Raw genomic sequence first — 17,303 nt, 5'->3', positions numbered from 1 at the left:
CCAAATCCTGAATCACCCAGAGATTAAGAGGAAGGAAAAAGACAAAACAGACTAAAGAAAAAGAAAAAAAAAAAGGCTCAGAACTCTTTTTCTTTTCCTTCTTTTGAGATGCATTCAGCTCATTTTCGGCCAGTTGTACTGTTATGGTCTGGTGATGTAGGAGCGACATGCGACTAGCTCTGAGCAGGTGGTAACTATACAGACCACAGTTCCTGATCTTAACACAGACACTAGCAGTAGCCGTGGGATGTTCCTGTCACTCCCTGGACACCTCGTCACAGCCGGAGAACTAGCTACCCCTAAAGGTAGAAACAGGAAAGCTATCTTGCCTCAGAGAAAATCCCCAAAGGATAGGACAGCCCCCCACAAATAATGACTGTGAGAGGAGAAGGAAATGACATACGTAGTATGAAACAAGATTTAGCAAAGGAGGCCACTTCTAGCTAGATAGACAGTAAGGAAAGAAACACTGTGCGGTCAGTAATAAAAACTAGAAAAAGTCCACCGCAGAGAAATGCAAAAATCTCCACACCTGACTAAAGGTGTGGAGGGCAAACTCTGCTGCCCAGAGCTTCCAGCTTAGCTAAATAGGTTCATACTGATAAGCTGGACAAATGAGCAAAACATAGAAAGTGCTGAACAACAAAGTCCACAACAAGTGAACTGCAAAAGGACAAGCAAGGACTTAGCTTTGCTGAACTGGTCAGAGTGTCAGGGAAATCCAAAGAGCCGTGACTCCAGGCTGGAACAATTGACAACTGGCATTGAATGAGGGAACAGGCCAGACTAATATAGCCGAGCCAGAAAGACGATCAGTGAAAACAGCTGCTGATGCTAAATCCCAGAAGCAGCCATACCACTCAATACCACAGGAGGGAGCCCAAGAACAAAATTCACAAAAATGCTACTTACAACCACCGGAGGGAGCCCAAGAGCGGAATTCACAACAGGTCCCATCCTTTTTCTTGACGAGCACCACCGGGGCTGCCCAAGGGCTCTGACTACTCTGCACCACTCCTGAATCCAGCATCTGCCTCAGTAATGTTTTCACCTCTTGATACATCTTGGGTGGGATCTGCCGGTATCGTTCTCGAATTGGACGAGCTTCCCCAGTCGGTATCTCATGCGTGATGGCTTCAGTACAGCCGAAATCTTCAGCGTGACGGGCGAATGCAGCCTGATTTTCCCACAGCATAGTTTCTATTGCTTGCACACGCTCAGGGCCAAGAGCCTTCACTTCCACTTCCATTTGATCAAGGATGACCCGTCCACTCCACTCCGGGGATGGCGTCTCTTCTTCCCCCGCAGCAACTGCTAGGGTCCACCCCACGCCTTCTCTCGGTGATAAAGACATCTCCTTCTGACTCACCACTTCACCCTTATGTAGGTACACCAGGGCCAGATCTGTCCCTCGTGGCAAGGTGACCTCCCCGGGGCCCACATTCAAAGCCCTTATGGGGACATGTCCTCGCTGGACTACAGCTATCGTACGAGCTATCATGACTTCTTGGTCCACTCCTCTGCCTACCACAGGCTGAACAACCACTTCCAACCCATCAAGGTTGCGGTGAGTCCCCACTGGAAGGTATACTATAGTTTCTCGCTCGGGAGGTAGGATTACAGGTTCTTTACCAGGAGCCTGGATGACCCCTACCGTCTGATAAGATGGCACACTCTTCTGCGTCCCACAGACGCGGATCAGTCGTTGAAGGGCTTCTTGAGTAGGCTTATGTGTAGTAGCCTTCTTCCAATTTCCAGGTCCCCGTTTGGTAAACATAATCTGATTGAGTTCACGTAGGATATTCATTCCCAATATTACAGGCACATATTCCTTGATAGGCTCAGGGACTAGCAGGATCCCTTTTCTCCCAACTTCTTGCCCACAGATTCGAATATTCATCCACACGACCCCTGTGACCGGGATCGGTTGTTGGTTGGCAGCAAACAACCGGATCAATGTCTCTTTTTCTGGCTTGGCCAGGTCCTGGAAATGCTGCTTGAAGTACACTTCTGGCATCGTTGTCACTTGTGACCCGGTATCTATCAGGCAATCCACTAGAACTCCTTTGAATTCAGCACGTAGGATGGGGATCCCAGCAATCAAGTGTTCGTTATGATATGGAGTGGCCTCTCTTCTCGCCTCCCCCGCAGAGTGCCGCGCTACTGCGGGGGTTGGTAGTTTAACGGCAGCTTCCAATGGCCTTGAGTATAGTTCCGACAGTCTCTGGCAAGGTGCCCCCGTCCTCCACATTCCCAGCATTGGATGCCTCCTCCTCGCCGGGGGGTACTTTGAGCCTGTCCTCGTGCCTCCGATGCCTGACGGGAGGGGGCCTGCTCCCACTGATCCCTTATCGGTCGGGCTGAAAAATGGTTGCATGAGCACGGTGGGTCAGACTGTTGTAGTTCCCCCACTCTTCGCTCCACCTGGGTCAGTTTCTCTTGCACGTTGACAAGGGACCGCTGCAAGTCTTGCACCACCTGGACCAGCATCTCCTGATGGTTTGGGTCCCCTCTGTTATTGGCGCCCTGGAAATGCATCACCCCAGACGCATAGCTCTCTTCTTTACTTCGGGCCACTGTTTCCGCCAGGATTTGACAAAACTTAAGAGCCGGATCTGCCCGGACCCGTTCTGACAGTGCTCGCCTCAAGGATGTGCTGTGCAGTCCCAGAATGAATTGCTCCCGGAGTATCCGGTCTTTAGAGCCCACGCCGCCAAATCCATCCGCCTCCTTTCTCTGCACCTCTGCTAACACTTCTTGCAGTGCTGTTGCATACTGAGAAATTCCTTCTTCCCGCTGCAGCCTAGAGAAAAATTTGGTGCGAAGGTGTCCGGCGCTAGCAGTCTCGCCGTAGATCTCTTCCAAGAACTTCACTAGCTCCTTCAGGGTACTGCGGGTGAGTTCTGGTTGTAGGCAGATGTTTCTACGGGCTTCCCCCTCTAGGGCAGTTAACGCAATGTCCACTTCCAGGTCTCGGTTGATGTTATAAATCCTCAGTCACCCAGTCGGACAGTGGCATATTCTTGCCGTCAAACTTTGGTATCACACTAAATATGGTGCCCATAGGGACTGTCCTTGCAGGGGTTCCACCAATGCCCACGGCATCTCCATTAACATTAGCATTCCCGCCATTGCTGTCTGCTGCCTCCATCTTGGTGACAGAACCCTGCTCACAGCGCCATTTGAAGCAATGGCCGGGGGACCACCACAGTGCAGGAAGACTACTGTACACAAGATGAGGTGCAAACAACAAAGGGTAGATTTATTGGGAGGCAAGGAATGAAGTGGGTGAGGAAGATGCAAACAGGGGTATGCAATGGCAAGAGACACTTTACAAGAGTTATAAACTTTATCTTGTCCGTAAAATAGCACGGTGCTCCAACTATTACAGACTCAGAATATGTCTCACAAGCAACTTTAAACAATACACAAATAACGATGCTACTCTACGTATAACCTCCCTGGCCCTTACTAAGCAGGCCACACGGCTCCCGTGTACTGACTACTGAAGCCTACACTAGGCCCTAACAGGTGCACCAAACAAGAACAGACTCACGGTGATGTTGGGGACTCAGGTCCAGTTCCAGGGGGCCCCCAGAGGTCTAAAATGGTGGTGCACACGGCTTTCTGTCAGCTCTGTGAAGCGTGGTCTTCTCCTTGCTTCTGGATCCTAGGGATGCTCCTGGAAACTGTAAGTCCCTTTCTCAGTATCTTCATGGCTTCACGAGCTAGCACAGAACAGCCACCTTTGCTGTACCCGGAAAAGTCTTGCAAATTTCACACGTGCACTCCGTCCCAGGCTGTGGGACCTTCCTTGTAGCAAACAGCACAACGTTCTCTCTAGCAGCTTCAGCTCACACACAGTTCAGGCTCAACTCCTCCCCTAATTCTAGGGCAGTTCATCTTCACAGCCTATAGCAGGGGGAAGCAGGACATTCCATCACACCTGTTCAGAGCAGGCGCTGGTAAGCCAGGAGCAGGGCACGTCAGATTGCTGATCTGACACAGTGCTCTGCAAAGTGTCAGATCAGCGATCTGTCAGTATACAGTGATGTCCCCCCTGAGACAAAGTAAAAAAAAAAATTTTTAAATGTGTAAAAAAAAAAAAAAAAAATTCCTAAATAAAGAAAAAAATATATATTGTTCCCATAAATACATTTTTTTCTCTAAATAATAAAAAAACAGTAAAAGTACACATATTTAGTATTGCCGCATCCGTAACGACCCGACCTATAAAACTGTCCCACTAGTTAACCCCTTCAGTGAACACCGTAAAAAAAAACAAAAAAAAAGAGGCAAAAAACGTTTTATTATCATACCACCAAACAAAAAGTGGAATAACATGCGATCAAAAAGACGGATATAAATAACCATGGTACCGCTGAAAACGTCATCTTGTCCCGCAAAAAACGAGCCACCACACAGCATCATCAGCAAGAAAATAAAAAAGTTATAGTCCTTAGAATAAAGCGATGCAAAAATAATAATTATTATTATTAATATTATATTATTTTCTATAAAATAGTTTTTATCGTATAAAAGCGCCAAAACATAAAAAAATTATGTACCGTAAATGAGGTATCGCTGTAATCGTACTGACCCGAAGAATAAAACTGCTTTATCCATTTTACCAAATGTGGAATGGTATAAACGCCCCCCCCCCAAAAGAAATTCATTAATAGCCGGTTTTTGGTCATTCTGTCTCACATAAATCGGAATAAAAGGCGATCAAAAAATATCACATGCCCAAAAATGGTACCAATAAAAACGTCAACTCGTCCTGCAAAAAACAAGACCTCACATAACTCTGTGGACCAAAATATGGAAAAATTATAGCTCTCAAAATGTGGTAACGCAAAAAAAAAATTTTGCAATAAAAAGCGTATTTTAGTGTGTGACAGCTGTCAATCATAAAAATCCGCTAAAAAACCCGCTATAAAAGTAAATCAAACCCCCCCTTCATCACCTCCTTAGTTAGGGAAAAAAAAAATTTAAAATGTGTTTATTTCCATTTTCCCATTAGGGTTAGGGCTAGGGTTAGGGCTAGGGTTAGGGCTAGGGCTAGGGCTAGGGTTAGGGTTAGGGCTAGGGTTAGGGCTAGGGTTAGGGCTAGGGTTAGAGCTAGGGTTGGGGCTAGGGTTGGGGTTAGGGTTGGGGTTAAGGGTGGGGCTACAGTTAGGGTTAGGGCTACAGTTAGGGATGGGGCTAAATTTAGGGTTAGGGCTGGGGCTAAAGTTAGGGTTGGGGCTAAAGTTAGGGTTAGGGTTGGGGTTAAAGTTTGAGTTAGGGTCGGGGCTAAAGTTAGGGTTAGGGTTGGGGCTAAAGTTAGGGTTGGGGTTAAAATTAGGGTTTGGATTACATTTATGGTTGGGATTAGGGCTAGGGGTGTGTTTTGGATAGGGTTTCAGTTAGAATTGGGGGTTTCCACTGTTTAGGCACATCAGGGCTCTCCAAACGCAACATGGCATCCGATCTCAATTCCAGCCAATTCCTCGTTGAAAAAGTAAAACAGTGCTCCTTCCCTTCCGAGCTGTCCCGTGCGCCCAAACAGGGGTTTTCCCAAACACATGGGGTATCAGCATACTCAGGACAAATTGGACAACAAATATTGGGGTCCAATTTCTCTTATTCCCCTTGGGAAAATAAAAATTTTGGGGGGCTAAAAAAAACATTTTTGTGGGAAAAAAAATTAATTTTTATTTTCACGACTCTGCATTATAAACTGTAGTGAAACACTTGGGGGTTCAAAGTTCTCACAACACATCTAGATAAGTTCCTTGGGGGGTCTAGTTTCCAATATGGGGTCAGTTGTGGGGGATTTCTACTGTTTAGGTGCATCAGGGGCTCTGCAAATGCAACGTGACGCCTGCAGACCAATCCATCTAAGTCTGCATTCCAAATGGCGTTCCTTCCCTTCCGAGCTCTGCCATGCGCCCAAACGGTGGTTACCCCCCACATATGGGGTATCAGCGTAATCAGGACAAATGGCACAACAACTTTTGGGGTCCAATTTCTTCTCTTACCCTTGGGAAAATAACAAATTGGCGGCAAAATTATCATATTTGTGAAAAAATATGATTTTTTATTTTTACGGCTCTGCATTATAAACTTCTGTGAAGCACTTGGTGGGTTAAAGTGCTCACCACACATCGAGATAAGTTCCTTAGGGGGTCTACTTTCCAAAATGGTGTCACTTGTGGGGGTTTTCAATGTTTAGGCACATCAGGGGCTTTCCAAACGCAACATGGCGTCCCATCTCAATTCCAGTCAATTTTGCATTGAAAAGTCAAACGGCGCTCCTTCCCTTCCGAGCTCTGCCATGCACCCAAACAGTGCTTTACCCCCACATATGGGGTATCAGCGTACTCAGGACAAATTGTATAACAACTTTTGGGGTCCATTTTCTCCTGTTTCCCTTGGTAAAATAAAACAAATTGGAGCTGAAAGAAATTTTTTGTGAAAAAAAGTTAAATGTTCATTTTTTTTAAACATTCCAAAAATTCCTATAAAACACTTGAAGGGTTAATAAACTTCTTGAATGTGGTTTTGAGCACCTTGAGGGGTGCAGTTTTTAGAATGGTGACACTTGGTTATTTTCTATCATATAGACCCCTCAAAATGACTTCAAATGTGATGTGGTCCCTAAAAAATATTGGTGTTGTAAAAATGAGAAATTGCTGGTCAACTTTTGACTCTTATAACTCCCTAACAAAAAAAAATTTTGGTTCCAAAATTGTACTGATGTAAAGTAGACATGTGGGAAATGTTACTTATTAATTATTTTGTGTGACATATCTCTGTGATTTAAGGGCATAAAAATTAAAAGTTGGAAAATTGCAAAATTTTCAAAATTTTCACCAAATTTCCGTTTTTTTTTCACAAATAAACGCAAGTTATATCGAAGAAATTTTACCACTATCATGAAGTACAGTATGTCACGAGAAAACAAAGTCAGAATCGCCAAGATCTGTTGAAGCGTTCCAGAGTTATAACCTCATAAAGGGACAGTGGTCAGAATTGTAAAAATTGGCCCGGTCATTAACGTGCAAACCACCCTTGGGGCTTAAGGGGTTAACAATCCTTTCAAGGCTGCGGTTATCCCGATTGCTTGTGCACCTTTTTCTACCACACTTTTTCCTTCCACTCAACTTTCCATTAATATGCTTGGATACAGCACTCTCTGAACAGCCAGCTTCTTTAGCAATGGCCTTTTGTGGCTTACCTTCCTTGTGGAGTGTGTCAGTGACTGCCTTCTGGACATCTGTGAAGTCAGCAGTCTTCCCCATGATTGTGGAGCCTACTGAAACAGACTAAAGGACCTTTTTAAACGATTAGTAAGCCTTTGCAGTTGTTTTTTGTAAAAAAAATTCTAATTTACTGAGATAATGACTTTTGGGTTTTCATTGGCTGTAAGCCATAATCATCAACATTAACAGAAATAAACACTTGGAATAGATCACTCTGTTTGTAATGACTCTATATAATATATGAGTTTCACTTTTTGTATTGAAGAACTGAAATAAGTTAACTTTTTGATGATATTCTAATTTAGTGAGAAGCACTTGCATTTTGTGGCAGAATGTACAGATGTATGATGTGTGAGCATTAGTGATGAGCGAGTGTGCACGTTACTCGAGTTTTCTGAGCATGCTCGGAAAACTCGAGTAACGACCACACTCGCTCATCACTTGTGAGCATACATTGTATATGCAGTTTAGTGTCTGGTGCAGCTCTTCTGGTCTCTGGGGATGAGGCTGAAATATTTTCTATATTTCTCTGTCAGCTAACTCCAATTTATTATTGCTGCCATAAAGCAGACACCCTGCGGATCAGTCCACACAGACAATAAAGGCACAAAGAGTCTGAGGGAAACTGCTGCGAGGGTGCCTTACAGATTATAGCTGATCAATGATCTGGTTTTTCAGCTGCTATCTCTAAGGGGCGCCATGTTTAGAAACACAAGTAGTATGAAGGCCTCCATACATATTAGACTAATGTCAGCGAAGTCTGAATGCAGCAGTCTGCAGTCACATACAGTGGACAACCCCTTTAACTGAGAATCTGTCAGTGAGCTCATTCTGCCGGGGGTTTGTAACGCATTTATCTTTATTTTTCTTTGATTTCAATTGATTTATAACGATATCAAAGTTTAGATCAACTATGGTGTGGTCAGTGGTCATCATAAGTCAACATAGTGAATTTCCGAAAAAGACAAATAAAAGAGTTACGATTTCCCCAACAAATGATCTCACTGACAGATTTTCTGTTAACTCACTTTGCAGCCATTAAAAGGAACAAAAGTGCTTGTAAGCGAAAAATGGTACAATATTTTTAATGATATTGCAACAATTGTTTTTGCCCAAAATAAATGCGTTTCATTAATAAAAAATTGTGGCCATATTCTTTAAAGGTTTTGAATATGACTTTTCTCCCTTTACAGGGTTTACTTACAGAAGCACTCCCATCAAAGTTTTTATCCCCTTAATATATTGCAGTTATCATATTATATAGCACAGTGCACTGACAATTGATCATTTTGCCTTTCTACCCAATTAAGTCTTCATTTTTCCATTAAGTCTATGACATCTCATGATTAAAAACTCACAAGCTGAATCCTTCTAAGCTCTATGTAGAAACAGGAGGTAAATTTTCCCTGTATGACTCATGAGTCACGGCAAAAGTCCCTGGCAGGCAGGAGGAGAGAGATGTTGGGTCAGGACTGGAGTTAAAGAGGGGAATGATTTGTGCAGGGAAAAGAGACTTCCTGTTTATACATAGAACAGAGAAGAATTACCTGGGTAGAAAGACAAAATGAGCAATTGTAAGTACGCAGTGATATAACATATGATGACTGCACTATATTAAGAGGATAAGAACTTTGATGGGAGGATTGCTTCTTTAACTGAAGCAAACCGGTTCTGTCTCTCCTCTGCCTATATTATTCTTAGCTCCATCACAGCCCCCCTAAACCTGATGTCAGTATGCCTAATTTGTCTTATTACTTTATTATCACTTCATACCTGTACAAGTACAACTATTTTATGTATTATGAATTATACATTTTGAAGACATTCAGGAGATTAACAAACTTTGCACTTCATTAAAAGTTGATCGCCTCTCACCCTCCACTCTTCTCATTAAAGAGGTTGTCCACTATTTTTTTATTGATGACCTATCCTTAGGATAGGTCATCAATGTCTGATCCCGATCAGCTGTTATCGGCGTCGGTGTCCAGAACTGCGCAGTTGCGGAGCTGCTCTATCTTCTGATAATGGTGGCGGCAGGGTACTACACATGCATCACCTATTCAAATCAATAATAGGCGGATGTGTAGTATCCTGCCGCCGCCACTTTAAGGAGGCGAAGAAACTCTGAAATCGGGCAGTTCCGGTCAACACCGAGAACTATAATATGTAATAGCTGATCTGTTGGAGCGCCAGGTGTTGGAACCTGACTGCTCAGACATTGATGACCTATCTTATTGACAGGTCATCAATGAAAAAAGTAGTGGACAACCTGTTTAATAGCTGTATGAAGTTGTTTTTGGTAAAACGGATAAGAGTTGGTATGAGTATTTGGTGAAATGACATAATGGTGGTTGTCAGGCAGTGCAGGGTTTCTTTCGTAACGATGATCAGATCAAACGAGAATTAATTGTACCCATCATTATGGTTAATGTATTTGTCATGTTTTTTTTATTCTGCAATTGCAGGAATAAATAAGTTTACAAAGAAGATTCGTAGTCCGTATATGATTGACAATAATGAGATCCTTGACTTCCTCACCAGAGTTCCTTCTGATGTGCAGCTGGTAGGTGCCATACATTCTCTACATGACAATTGTGCCTTTCTTTATTAGATTAATGGGGTTTCCCAAAGGTGAAAGTAAATTTTATCTATTTGATGCCATAGTCTAAACTATTTTGTAATATACTTGCTTTAAAAATTCCCTATTCTTCCCTAATTACAGTATCTAACTACTAGTCTATTTTTTTTTTACTTCCTAACAATTCGTTTGAGAACCCCAGTGCATTCTGGGATACACAAACGAAACATCAGCAGAGCAGTGGGCAGAGGCTGTGGTCACTGCCACAACCTCACCTCTGAAACAATGCATCAGCTCCTTTGGGGGTTGAGCTGGTCCCTGCCCTGTCTTTACGCTGTGCACTGTGCTTTGTGCACAGTGACAGTGCCCACTCTTTTCTCAACTTAGATCTGCAGTAACGAGCTGGCAACACAGTGGTGTTTCACTACCTGACACGCAGGAGATCAGAACCACCACCGCAGGTGACATCACTGGTCTCTGCCAGGTATTGTAACGAATTGGCATAAGACAGGAAATAAAAATAAATAAAATATAGACTAGCAGTTAGATAGTGTATCTTGGGAACAGAGGAGAATTTTTAAAATAATTATTTTATAAAATAGCTTAAATTATGGCATCAAATAGATAGGGATTTAGATCAAATTTTGTTTCACCTTCAGACCACCCTTTTAATGACACTGTCCCCCTCTGCACCTGAACTGTCAGTATTTTGGAAATGATCAATGGATTTGTGGTAAAGAACACTTATAGAGGAAAGATATTATTTCTCCTGACAACCATTAATGCTGCCACCAGCGACTACCTTCTCCAACACAATGCAGTAGCAGAAACATCGGTGGCACAATGCACAACTAATCTGTAAAATAAAAACTTAACCATCCTCTGGGATTAGACCTAAGCATAAAGGGGTTTATTAGGCTTGGAGTACATTTTTGCAATCATTTTATTGGGCTACAGATTGAGAAATCCGGGTAGTGAGTAATTATGCATACTGTCAGGTTTCTCCTTGATGGCACCTCATCTTGACTTAAAAAAAAAATAAATGTAGAAATTTTTAGCAAATTTAATAAAAAAGAAAATCTGAAATATCACATGGTCATAAGTTTTCAAACCCTTTGCTCAGACACTAATATTTAAGTCACATGCTGTCCATTTCCTTGTGATCCTCCTTGAGATGGTTCTACTCCTTCATTGGATGACATGGCTCCCCAAACCATCACTGATTGTGGAAATTTCACACTAGACCTCAAGCAGCTTGGATTGTGTGCGTCTCCACTCTTCCTCCAGACTCTGGGACCTTGATTTCCAGATGAAATGCAAAATTTACTTTCATCTGAAAACAACACTTTGGACCACTGAGCAACAGTCCAGTCCTTTTTCTCCTTGGCCCAGGTAAGACGCTTCAGGTGTTGTCCATTGGTCATGAGTGGCTTGATACAAGGAATGCGACACTTGTAGCCCATGTCCTGGATACATCTGTGTGTGGTGGATCTTAAAGCAATGACTCCAGCAGCAGTCCACTCCTTATGAATCTCCCCCAAATTTTTGAATGGCCTTTTCTTAACAATCCTTTCAAGGCTGTGGCTATCCCGGTTGCTTTTGCACCTTTTTCTACCACACTGTCATGTCCACGGACACCACAGCCGCCCCATTCCCTGATACTTACCCCTCCACTCCAGCACCTCGGCGTCTTGCTGGTCAGGGGTCGCGGCATGTTACTCCCACACTGTCGGTCCCACGGTCAGCGGCAGTTCTGCGCAGGTGCCTTAGGCCGCAGTCGTGCGCTCTGCTGGCCCTTTAGCTGTGTGGCGCGTGACCCGGAAGTCCTGCTGCTCCAATCAGACTCCTTCACTAGGTATATCAAGCCGCCCTCCCTTAGTGGAGGCGCCTGATTATTGTGTGTGCACCCACTTTGTGTACTCATGCTTAGGCCGCTTCTGCATGTACCTGTCAGCCATATTAGTTAACCCTATCCCTGCTGCTGTCACCCGCAGTCACTGGTTCTTCCTGCCTCTGGGTTCCTTGCTTCTGCCCTGCCCGGGGCTTCCTTGGCTCCTGGATTCTACTCTGAGGTCCCTATCTCTCTCCTGGTCCCGTTCCCTGGTGTCTTAGGGGTCCTCCTTCTAGTGTTCTCTGCAGTCGTCCTGTTCTCTATACTCCCTTACTGTATTCTCTGAACCTGCTCAGCCTTCCTAGGTTCCTGTCTCCCTGCTACCTTGCTGATGGCTGTCCTGTCTGTCGTATCCGTGTTTGACAACTGCTTCCCTATGAGCCGTCCCTCTTGGTACCAGCCATCTCGGTATCTGACTCCTCCAGGCCTGCCCCTAACGATCCCTGTATAGGGGTCGGGTCCACAAGGTTCGCTCACCTAGGGGAGCTTCAGTGCCTCGAACCAGAGGGTCCACTCTTGGAAGTTCGCCTCTCCTAGGCGTCACACACACTTTTTACTTCCACTCAACTTTCCATTAATGTGCTTCGATACAGCACTCTGTGAACAGCCAGCTTCTTTAGCAATGACTTTTTGTTGCTTACCCTCCTTGTGGAGTGTGTCAATGACTGCCTTCTGGACTTCTTTCAAGTCAAAAGTCTTCCCCATGATTGTGAAGCCTACTGAAACAGACTAAGGAACCTTTTTAAACACTTAGGATGTCTTTGCAGGTGTTTTTGTTAATTATTCTAATTTACTGAGATAGTGACTTTTGGGTTTTCATTGGCTGTAAGCCATAATCATCAACATTAACAGATATAAATACTGGAAATAGATCACTCTGTTTGTAATGACTCTAAATAATATATGAGTTTCACTTTTAGCATTGAAGAACTGAAATTAAATTAACATTTTGGTGATATTCTAATTTAGTGAGAAGCACTTGTATATTTTTATATTGCTTGACACATTGTTTAACTTGAATGTGACAAAATGTGTACTGTAGACACACATGTGCCTGATAAGAGGACCGTATTTCCAATGTCCCATTATCAGCCACATTCCACATTTATTACTAATGAAGCACCTGCAATATCTCCAGACATGGTGATGGTAGGAAGGTCAAGAACCACACAAGAAAATAAAAATATAGACCTATCACAAATCCCATATGCATTGAACGATATAAGGCATTTTCCTCGAGTTATTTTGGGACAGAAATGGTATAGTGTAGCTAAGTGGCAATGTCTGTGAATTCTCCCCAGTGTATAGACTTTAATGTATTACTAATGTATGCTGTATATTATCAGGTGGCTTACATTTTAGCCTTTTCTCTACTTATAAACTGTATACAGAGACAGACCTTTATATATAAAGCTATTTATTTTGTACATTGCTGATCTTCATTATTTTTGAGTTGCTGCTTTTCCTTAGGGAAGATAATGGCAAACAGCCCAGAGCCCTCTCAAAGCTACAGCTTAAAATGAGGGGTCTTGCTCCTTAACCTGCTAATTTATAGTTGACAAAATGAGTGATACAGAGTATCTGTATCCAAGAAATTGTGTTAAACACTGGCCTCCCATACTGACACACTGTATCACATCCATTACAGCACAAGTACTCAAGATACAGTCAATTATTGCAGTTAATATGTTAATACTTCCTGTATATTATATATGGAAAATTGCAAAGATCGGAACAACCAACTCACACCGCTATATGACTGAGATCCTTGGCACAGGGAAGCCACTCCTGCTAAACTCAGCGCTGTATACATCCAATAGAAACTTCTCCAGCTGAAAATCCTGCTAAAAAAATCGAACTTTATTCCAGTGCAATTTAAAAATGAATGACATGTTCATTTTCATCCAGAAATATAGTATATATTTCCTATGTGTTTCTGACTGTAGACCAGTCCGTAATCACGTATCCATGGTTTAAAGTGAGAAACACATAGGAAAGTTATACTATATTGCTGGATGAAAATGAACATCTCATTCATTTTTTAACCGCACCGGAATACAGTTTGATTCTTTACCTGGAGTTTTTTCTATTGGGTATTATATATGGCACTGCTTCTTGGGGAAAAAATTTTTTAAATATCCAAAGTATAAGTTTCATGGAGTTTTGGAAACACCATTCTTGAGTAAGCTAACCAAGAAGTTGAATAAGGTTAGACCAAGGTGTCTAAAAATGCACCAAGATTGTTCAGCATGCGCCATTGTCATACATTTGTAGTATCTAGTCTTTTTCACCATGATTATAGCTACTGATAAGTGTAACTTCACACATGGTCGATCAAAAAATGAAAATCCATGTGTTTTCCGCCAAAACACTTTCGCCAACTCATTGGTATCCTGTGTGTACAGGTGGTGGGCTGTCGAGAACATGCACTACATATAGTAACAGAAAGGTGGTCTTAACAATCCTTCTTTCGCCATACAGTTTTGTTGGCTATGTGAACGGGAACAGAAACCATTGTCAATCAACTGGTATATAGTAGGTCAGAGGTCATTTATTGGCAAAAATCAGCCTGTTCAATATAGCCAAAACTCACTTCACAGACAGTTCTCAGTGGAAAATCCATTGCTTCACTAAAGTATCTGCCTAGACATAATTGACTGAATGCTCGTTTCTTACCAAATGTATGTCGGTGTACACTACATGAAAGAACATCATGCAAACCCAAATGTCCAAAGATTCCAGCTTCTGTACCTGCCAGAATAGGAAATACCTAATCATTCATGTCATAAAATTAGTTTTAACAGTAGTGCATTATGGTTGGAAATTTTGCCCAAATCCATGTTGTGTTTTTCCAGCCACAGTTTTCTCATTTCTTCTCCAACTTCTCCCTTCCTATCTTTCTATCTCGTGTTCCCCAATCCCAGCTGTGGCCTTAATTCTGTTCTCAGGCTGATAAAACTGGCTAATTCCTTCTGTTACAACATATCATCCACCGACCACTTTTGTCTCTGATTTTGTATGTATACACAGGTGCAATATCGGGAACTAAAACCAGACGCCGGTCACAGCCCCAGCAAAAGGAAGAAAAATAATCTTGGTTAGCCGGTGCTACGCATGGAGGAGAACGGCATCTGAAAAAGGGAAGCCCTGCGGCCTCACACGCATTCTCATTGTTTATGTTCCCTTATACTGTATTTTTTATCATGATTGTGACAATTTGTATATATTGTATAAAGGCAGATACCATTGTACAATACGAATTTGATATAAACTGGGGAGGTTCATGTCTTGCTGTGTGAATGCTCTGCCCGGGCCAGTGGCGTGATGCAGCATTCGGGATAGTGTAGATATTGTCTTCTATTAGTACATGGCTGAGATAGGCTGCACACTATATGCACATGCTTTAGCCAAAAAAAAGCTATACTTCTCATACAGAGTGATTCTTTGGATTTTTAAAGAAGAATCTGCACTTTTGGATTCAGTGCCTAGCAGTTCCCTGTTTTTGGTGTATTAGCTCAGGCTTGTGTGAGCTACTAGAATATTTAAGCTATGGTGTCATTCATTCTATGATCTGTCCCTCAAGCTCCTCAGCTGCTTAGGATATCTCACATACAATCATCCTCTTCAAGCAAATGAACCAAAATAAGGGAAATATTTTGTTTGTACAAGTAAAAAATGTAAATGTATAATACTGGATTCCCTATGATAAATTAACCAATGAACAGAATTGAAATTTCAGTCAATAACACGCTTCTAGGGAAAATCTTAAAATTCTATTACATGATAAGAGCAAACAGAGAAAGCATTACTCATCCATTAACGCCTCCGTCACTCCATCACTACAGGTCAGGTCATTCCTGACTGTCCAGCAGTGATAACTTCACATGCTCCATTCACACATACACGTGAACGCTGCAGTCATTCACTGGACTTGAGGGTCGCACGTACATGCAGGCGTCACTGCTGCAAAATGTCATAGCTGCAAATCCGGCAGGGACCAAAGCGAAAGCATTGGAGTGACAGGGCATTTATTGGGAGAGAATTTTTTACTTTTATTTTATACTACAGCATTCTTAATATTCTAGTCAACTGCTATTAAATGTAGTTTCACATATTATACATAACGTACTGTGAAAAAGTTTTAGGCAGATGTGGAAAACTGCTGAAAAATAGAAAAAAGTAAAAACACAAAGCAAATGAGCAAAGGAAAAATCTAAATCAAATCAATATTTGGTGTGACCTCTCTTTCCCTTCGAAACAGCATCAACACTGGACTTTCCATAGATCTTCGTTGGATGTAGACTTTTACAGATCCCCCACAATAAGCTCATTGCATTAAAGGGAACCTGCAAATTTACCCCATATCTGCAGGTTGATAGCGTCATTAACCTGTCTGGCGCCCGTACTTAGACCCCCACTGTGGGGAGGAAATTAACGTTATTCTCCCAGGCAGCGTTCCAGTCTCAGTCACAGGGGCGGTGCCAGTGCTGATTCAGTCACGGCTCTATGTACAGAGAGCGGCGGCTGTAACCGAGTCCCTGGGCCTGACTGACACTGGCTCTTCATTGGGGGTGCAGTTACAGCCACCGCTCTGTAGACTCAGAGTGACTGAACCTGCACCCGCGACACCCCTTTTTACTGCAACCAGAATGCTGCTGGGAAAAATAAAGTTCATTTTTTTCCCTGCAGCGCTCAGCTAAGTGCAGGCACTGGGCAGATTAATGATGATATTAACCTGCAAATTAACCCTATATCTGCAGGTTAATAGCATTTTTTCTGGTGACATGTTCTCTTTAAGAACTATCTTCAGCATCAAGAAAAGTAAGGAGTTCTGGAAGTGATGATATGACCCCACACAGCCCTGATCTCAACATCCTCGATTTTGCCTGAGATTACAAGAGACAGGAGGATTTGCACAAGACTGCAGCCATAGAAGATCTGTGTTTAGTTCTCCAAGATGTTTGGAACAACTTTCCTGCCAAGATACTTCAAAATCTGTGCGCAAGTGTAGCTAGAAGAGTTGATTCCAATTTGAGATCAAATGACAATCACATCAAATATTGATTTAGACTTTTCTATTGTTCATTAACCGGACCTTGCATTTTTTTTTAATTACAGCAATAAAAATACGTTATTAATTCTTCTATTTTTTTTAAAGCATTCTTACTCTGCAATATATATATATATATATATATATATATATATATATATATATATATATATGTACTGTATATATATATATATATATATATATATATACACATATATAAATATATATTAACAAAATATCTGCAAATTTATGTTATGTTTGTATATATTATATTATATATATTTATATATATATATATATGACTAACGGTGTGTATATATAAAGACTTTTATAATATACACTGCTCAAAAAAATAAAGGGAACATTAAATACCATATCCTAGATATCACTGATTGAAATATTGAAATATTCCAGTTGCAAATCTTTATTCATTACATAGTGGAATGTGTTGAGAACAATTAAACATAAAAATGATCAATGTAAATAAAAATTAATATCCCATGAAAGTCTGGATTTGGAATGATACTTAAAATCAAA

At 42.0% G+C, this 17,303-nt stretch overlaps 1 protein-coding gene across 5 annotated transcripts in view; it reads left to right on the top strand.

The window, feature by feature from the left end:
* MCTP1 (multiple C2 and transmembrane domain containing 1) overlaps positions 1–16,909 on the top strand; it is a 1,325,457-nt gene extending 1,308,548 nt beyond the window's left edge. For all 5 annotated transcript variants that reach the window (XM_077289252.1, XM_077289242.1, XM_077289260.1 and 2 more), the window contains 2 exons: positions 9,713–9,810; positions 14,747–16,909. In XM_077289252.1, the coding sequence (XP_077145367.1) occupies positions 9,713–9,810; positions 14,747–14,818 (170 nt within the window). In that variant the 3' untranslated portion in view covers positions 14,819–16,909. The remainder of the gene's footprint in view (positions 1–9,712; positions 9,811–14,746) is intronic.
* Positions 16,910–17,303: the final 394 nt, after the last annotated feature.

This window comes from Ranitomeya variabilis, chromosome 1 (assembly GCF_051348905.1).
Source record: "Ranitomeya variabilis isolate aRanVar5 chromosome 1, aRanVar5.hap1, whole genome shotgun sequence".
Classification (NCBI taxonomy): Eukaryota; Metazoa; Chordata; class Amphibia; order Anura; family Dendrobatidae; genus Ranitomeya; species Ranitomeya variabilis.
The sequence above is the reverse complement of the archived record's forward strand: the minus strand, read 5'-3'. Positions and strand labels throughout refer to the sequence as shown.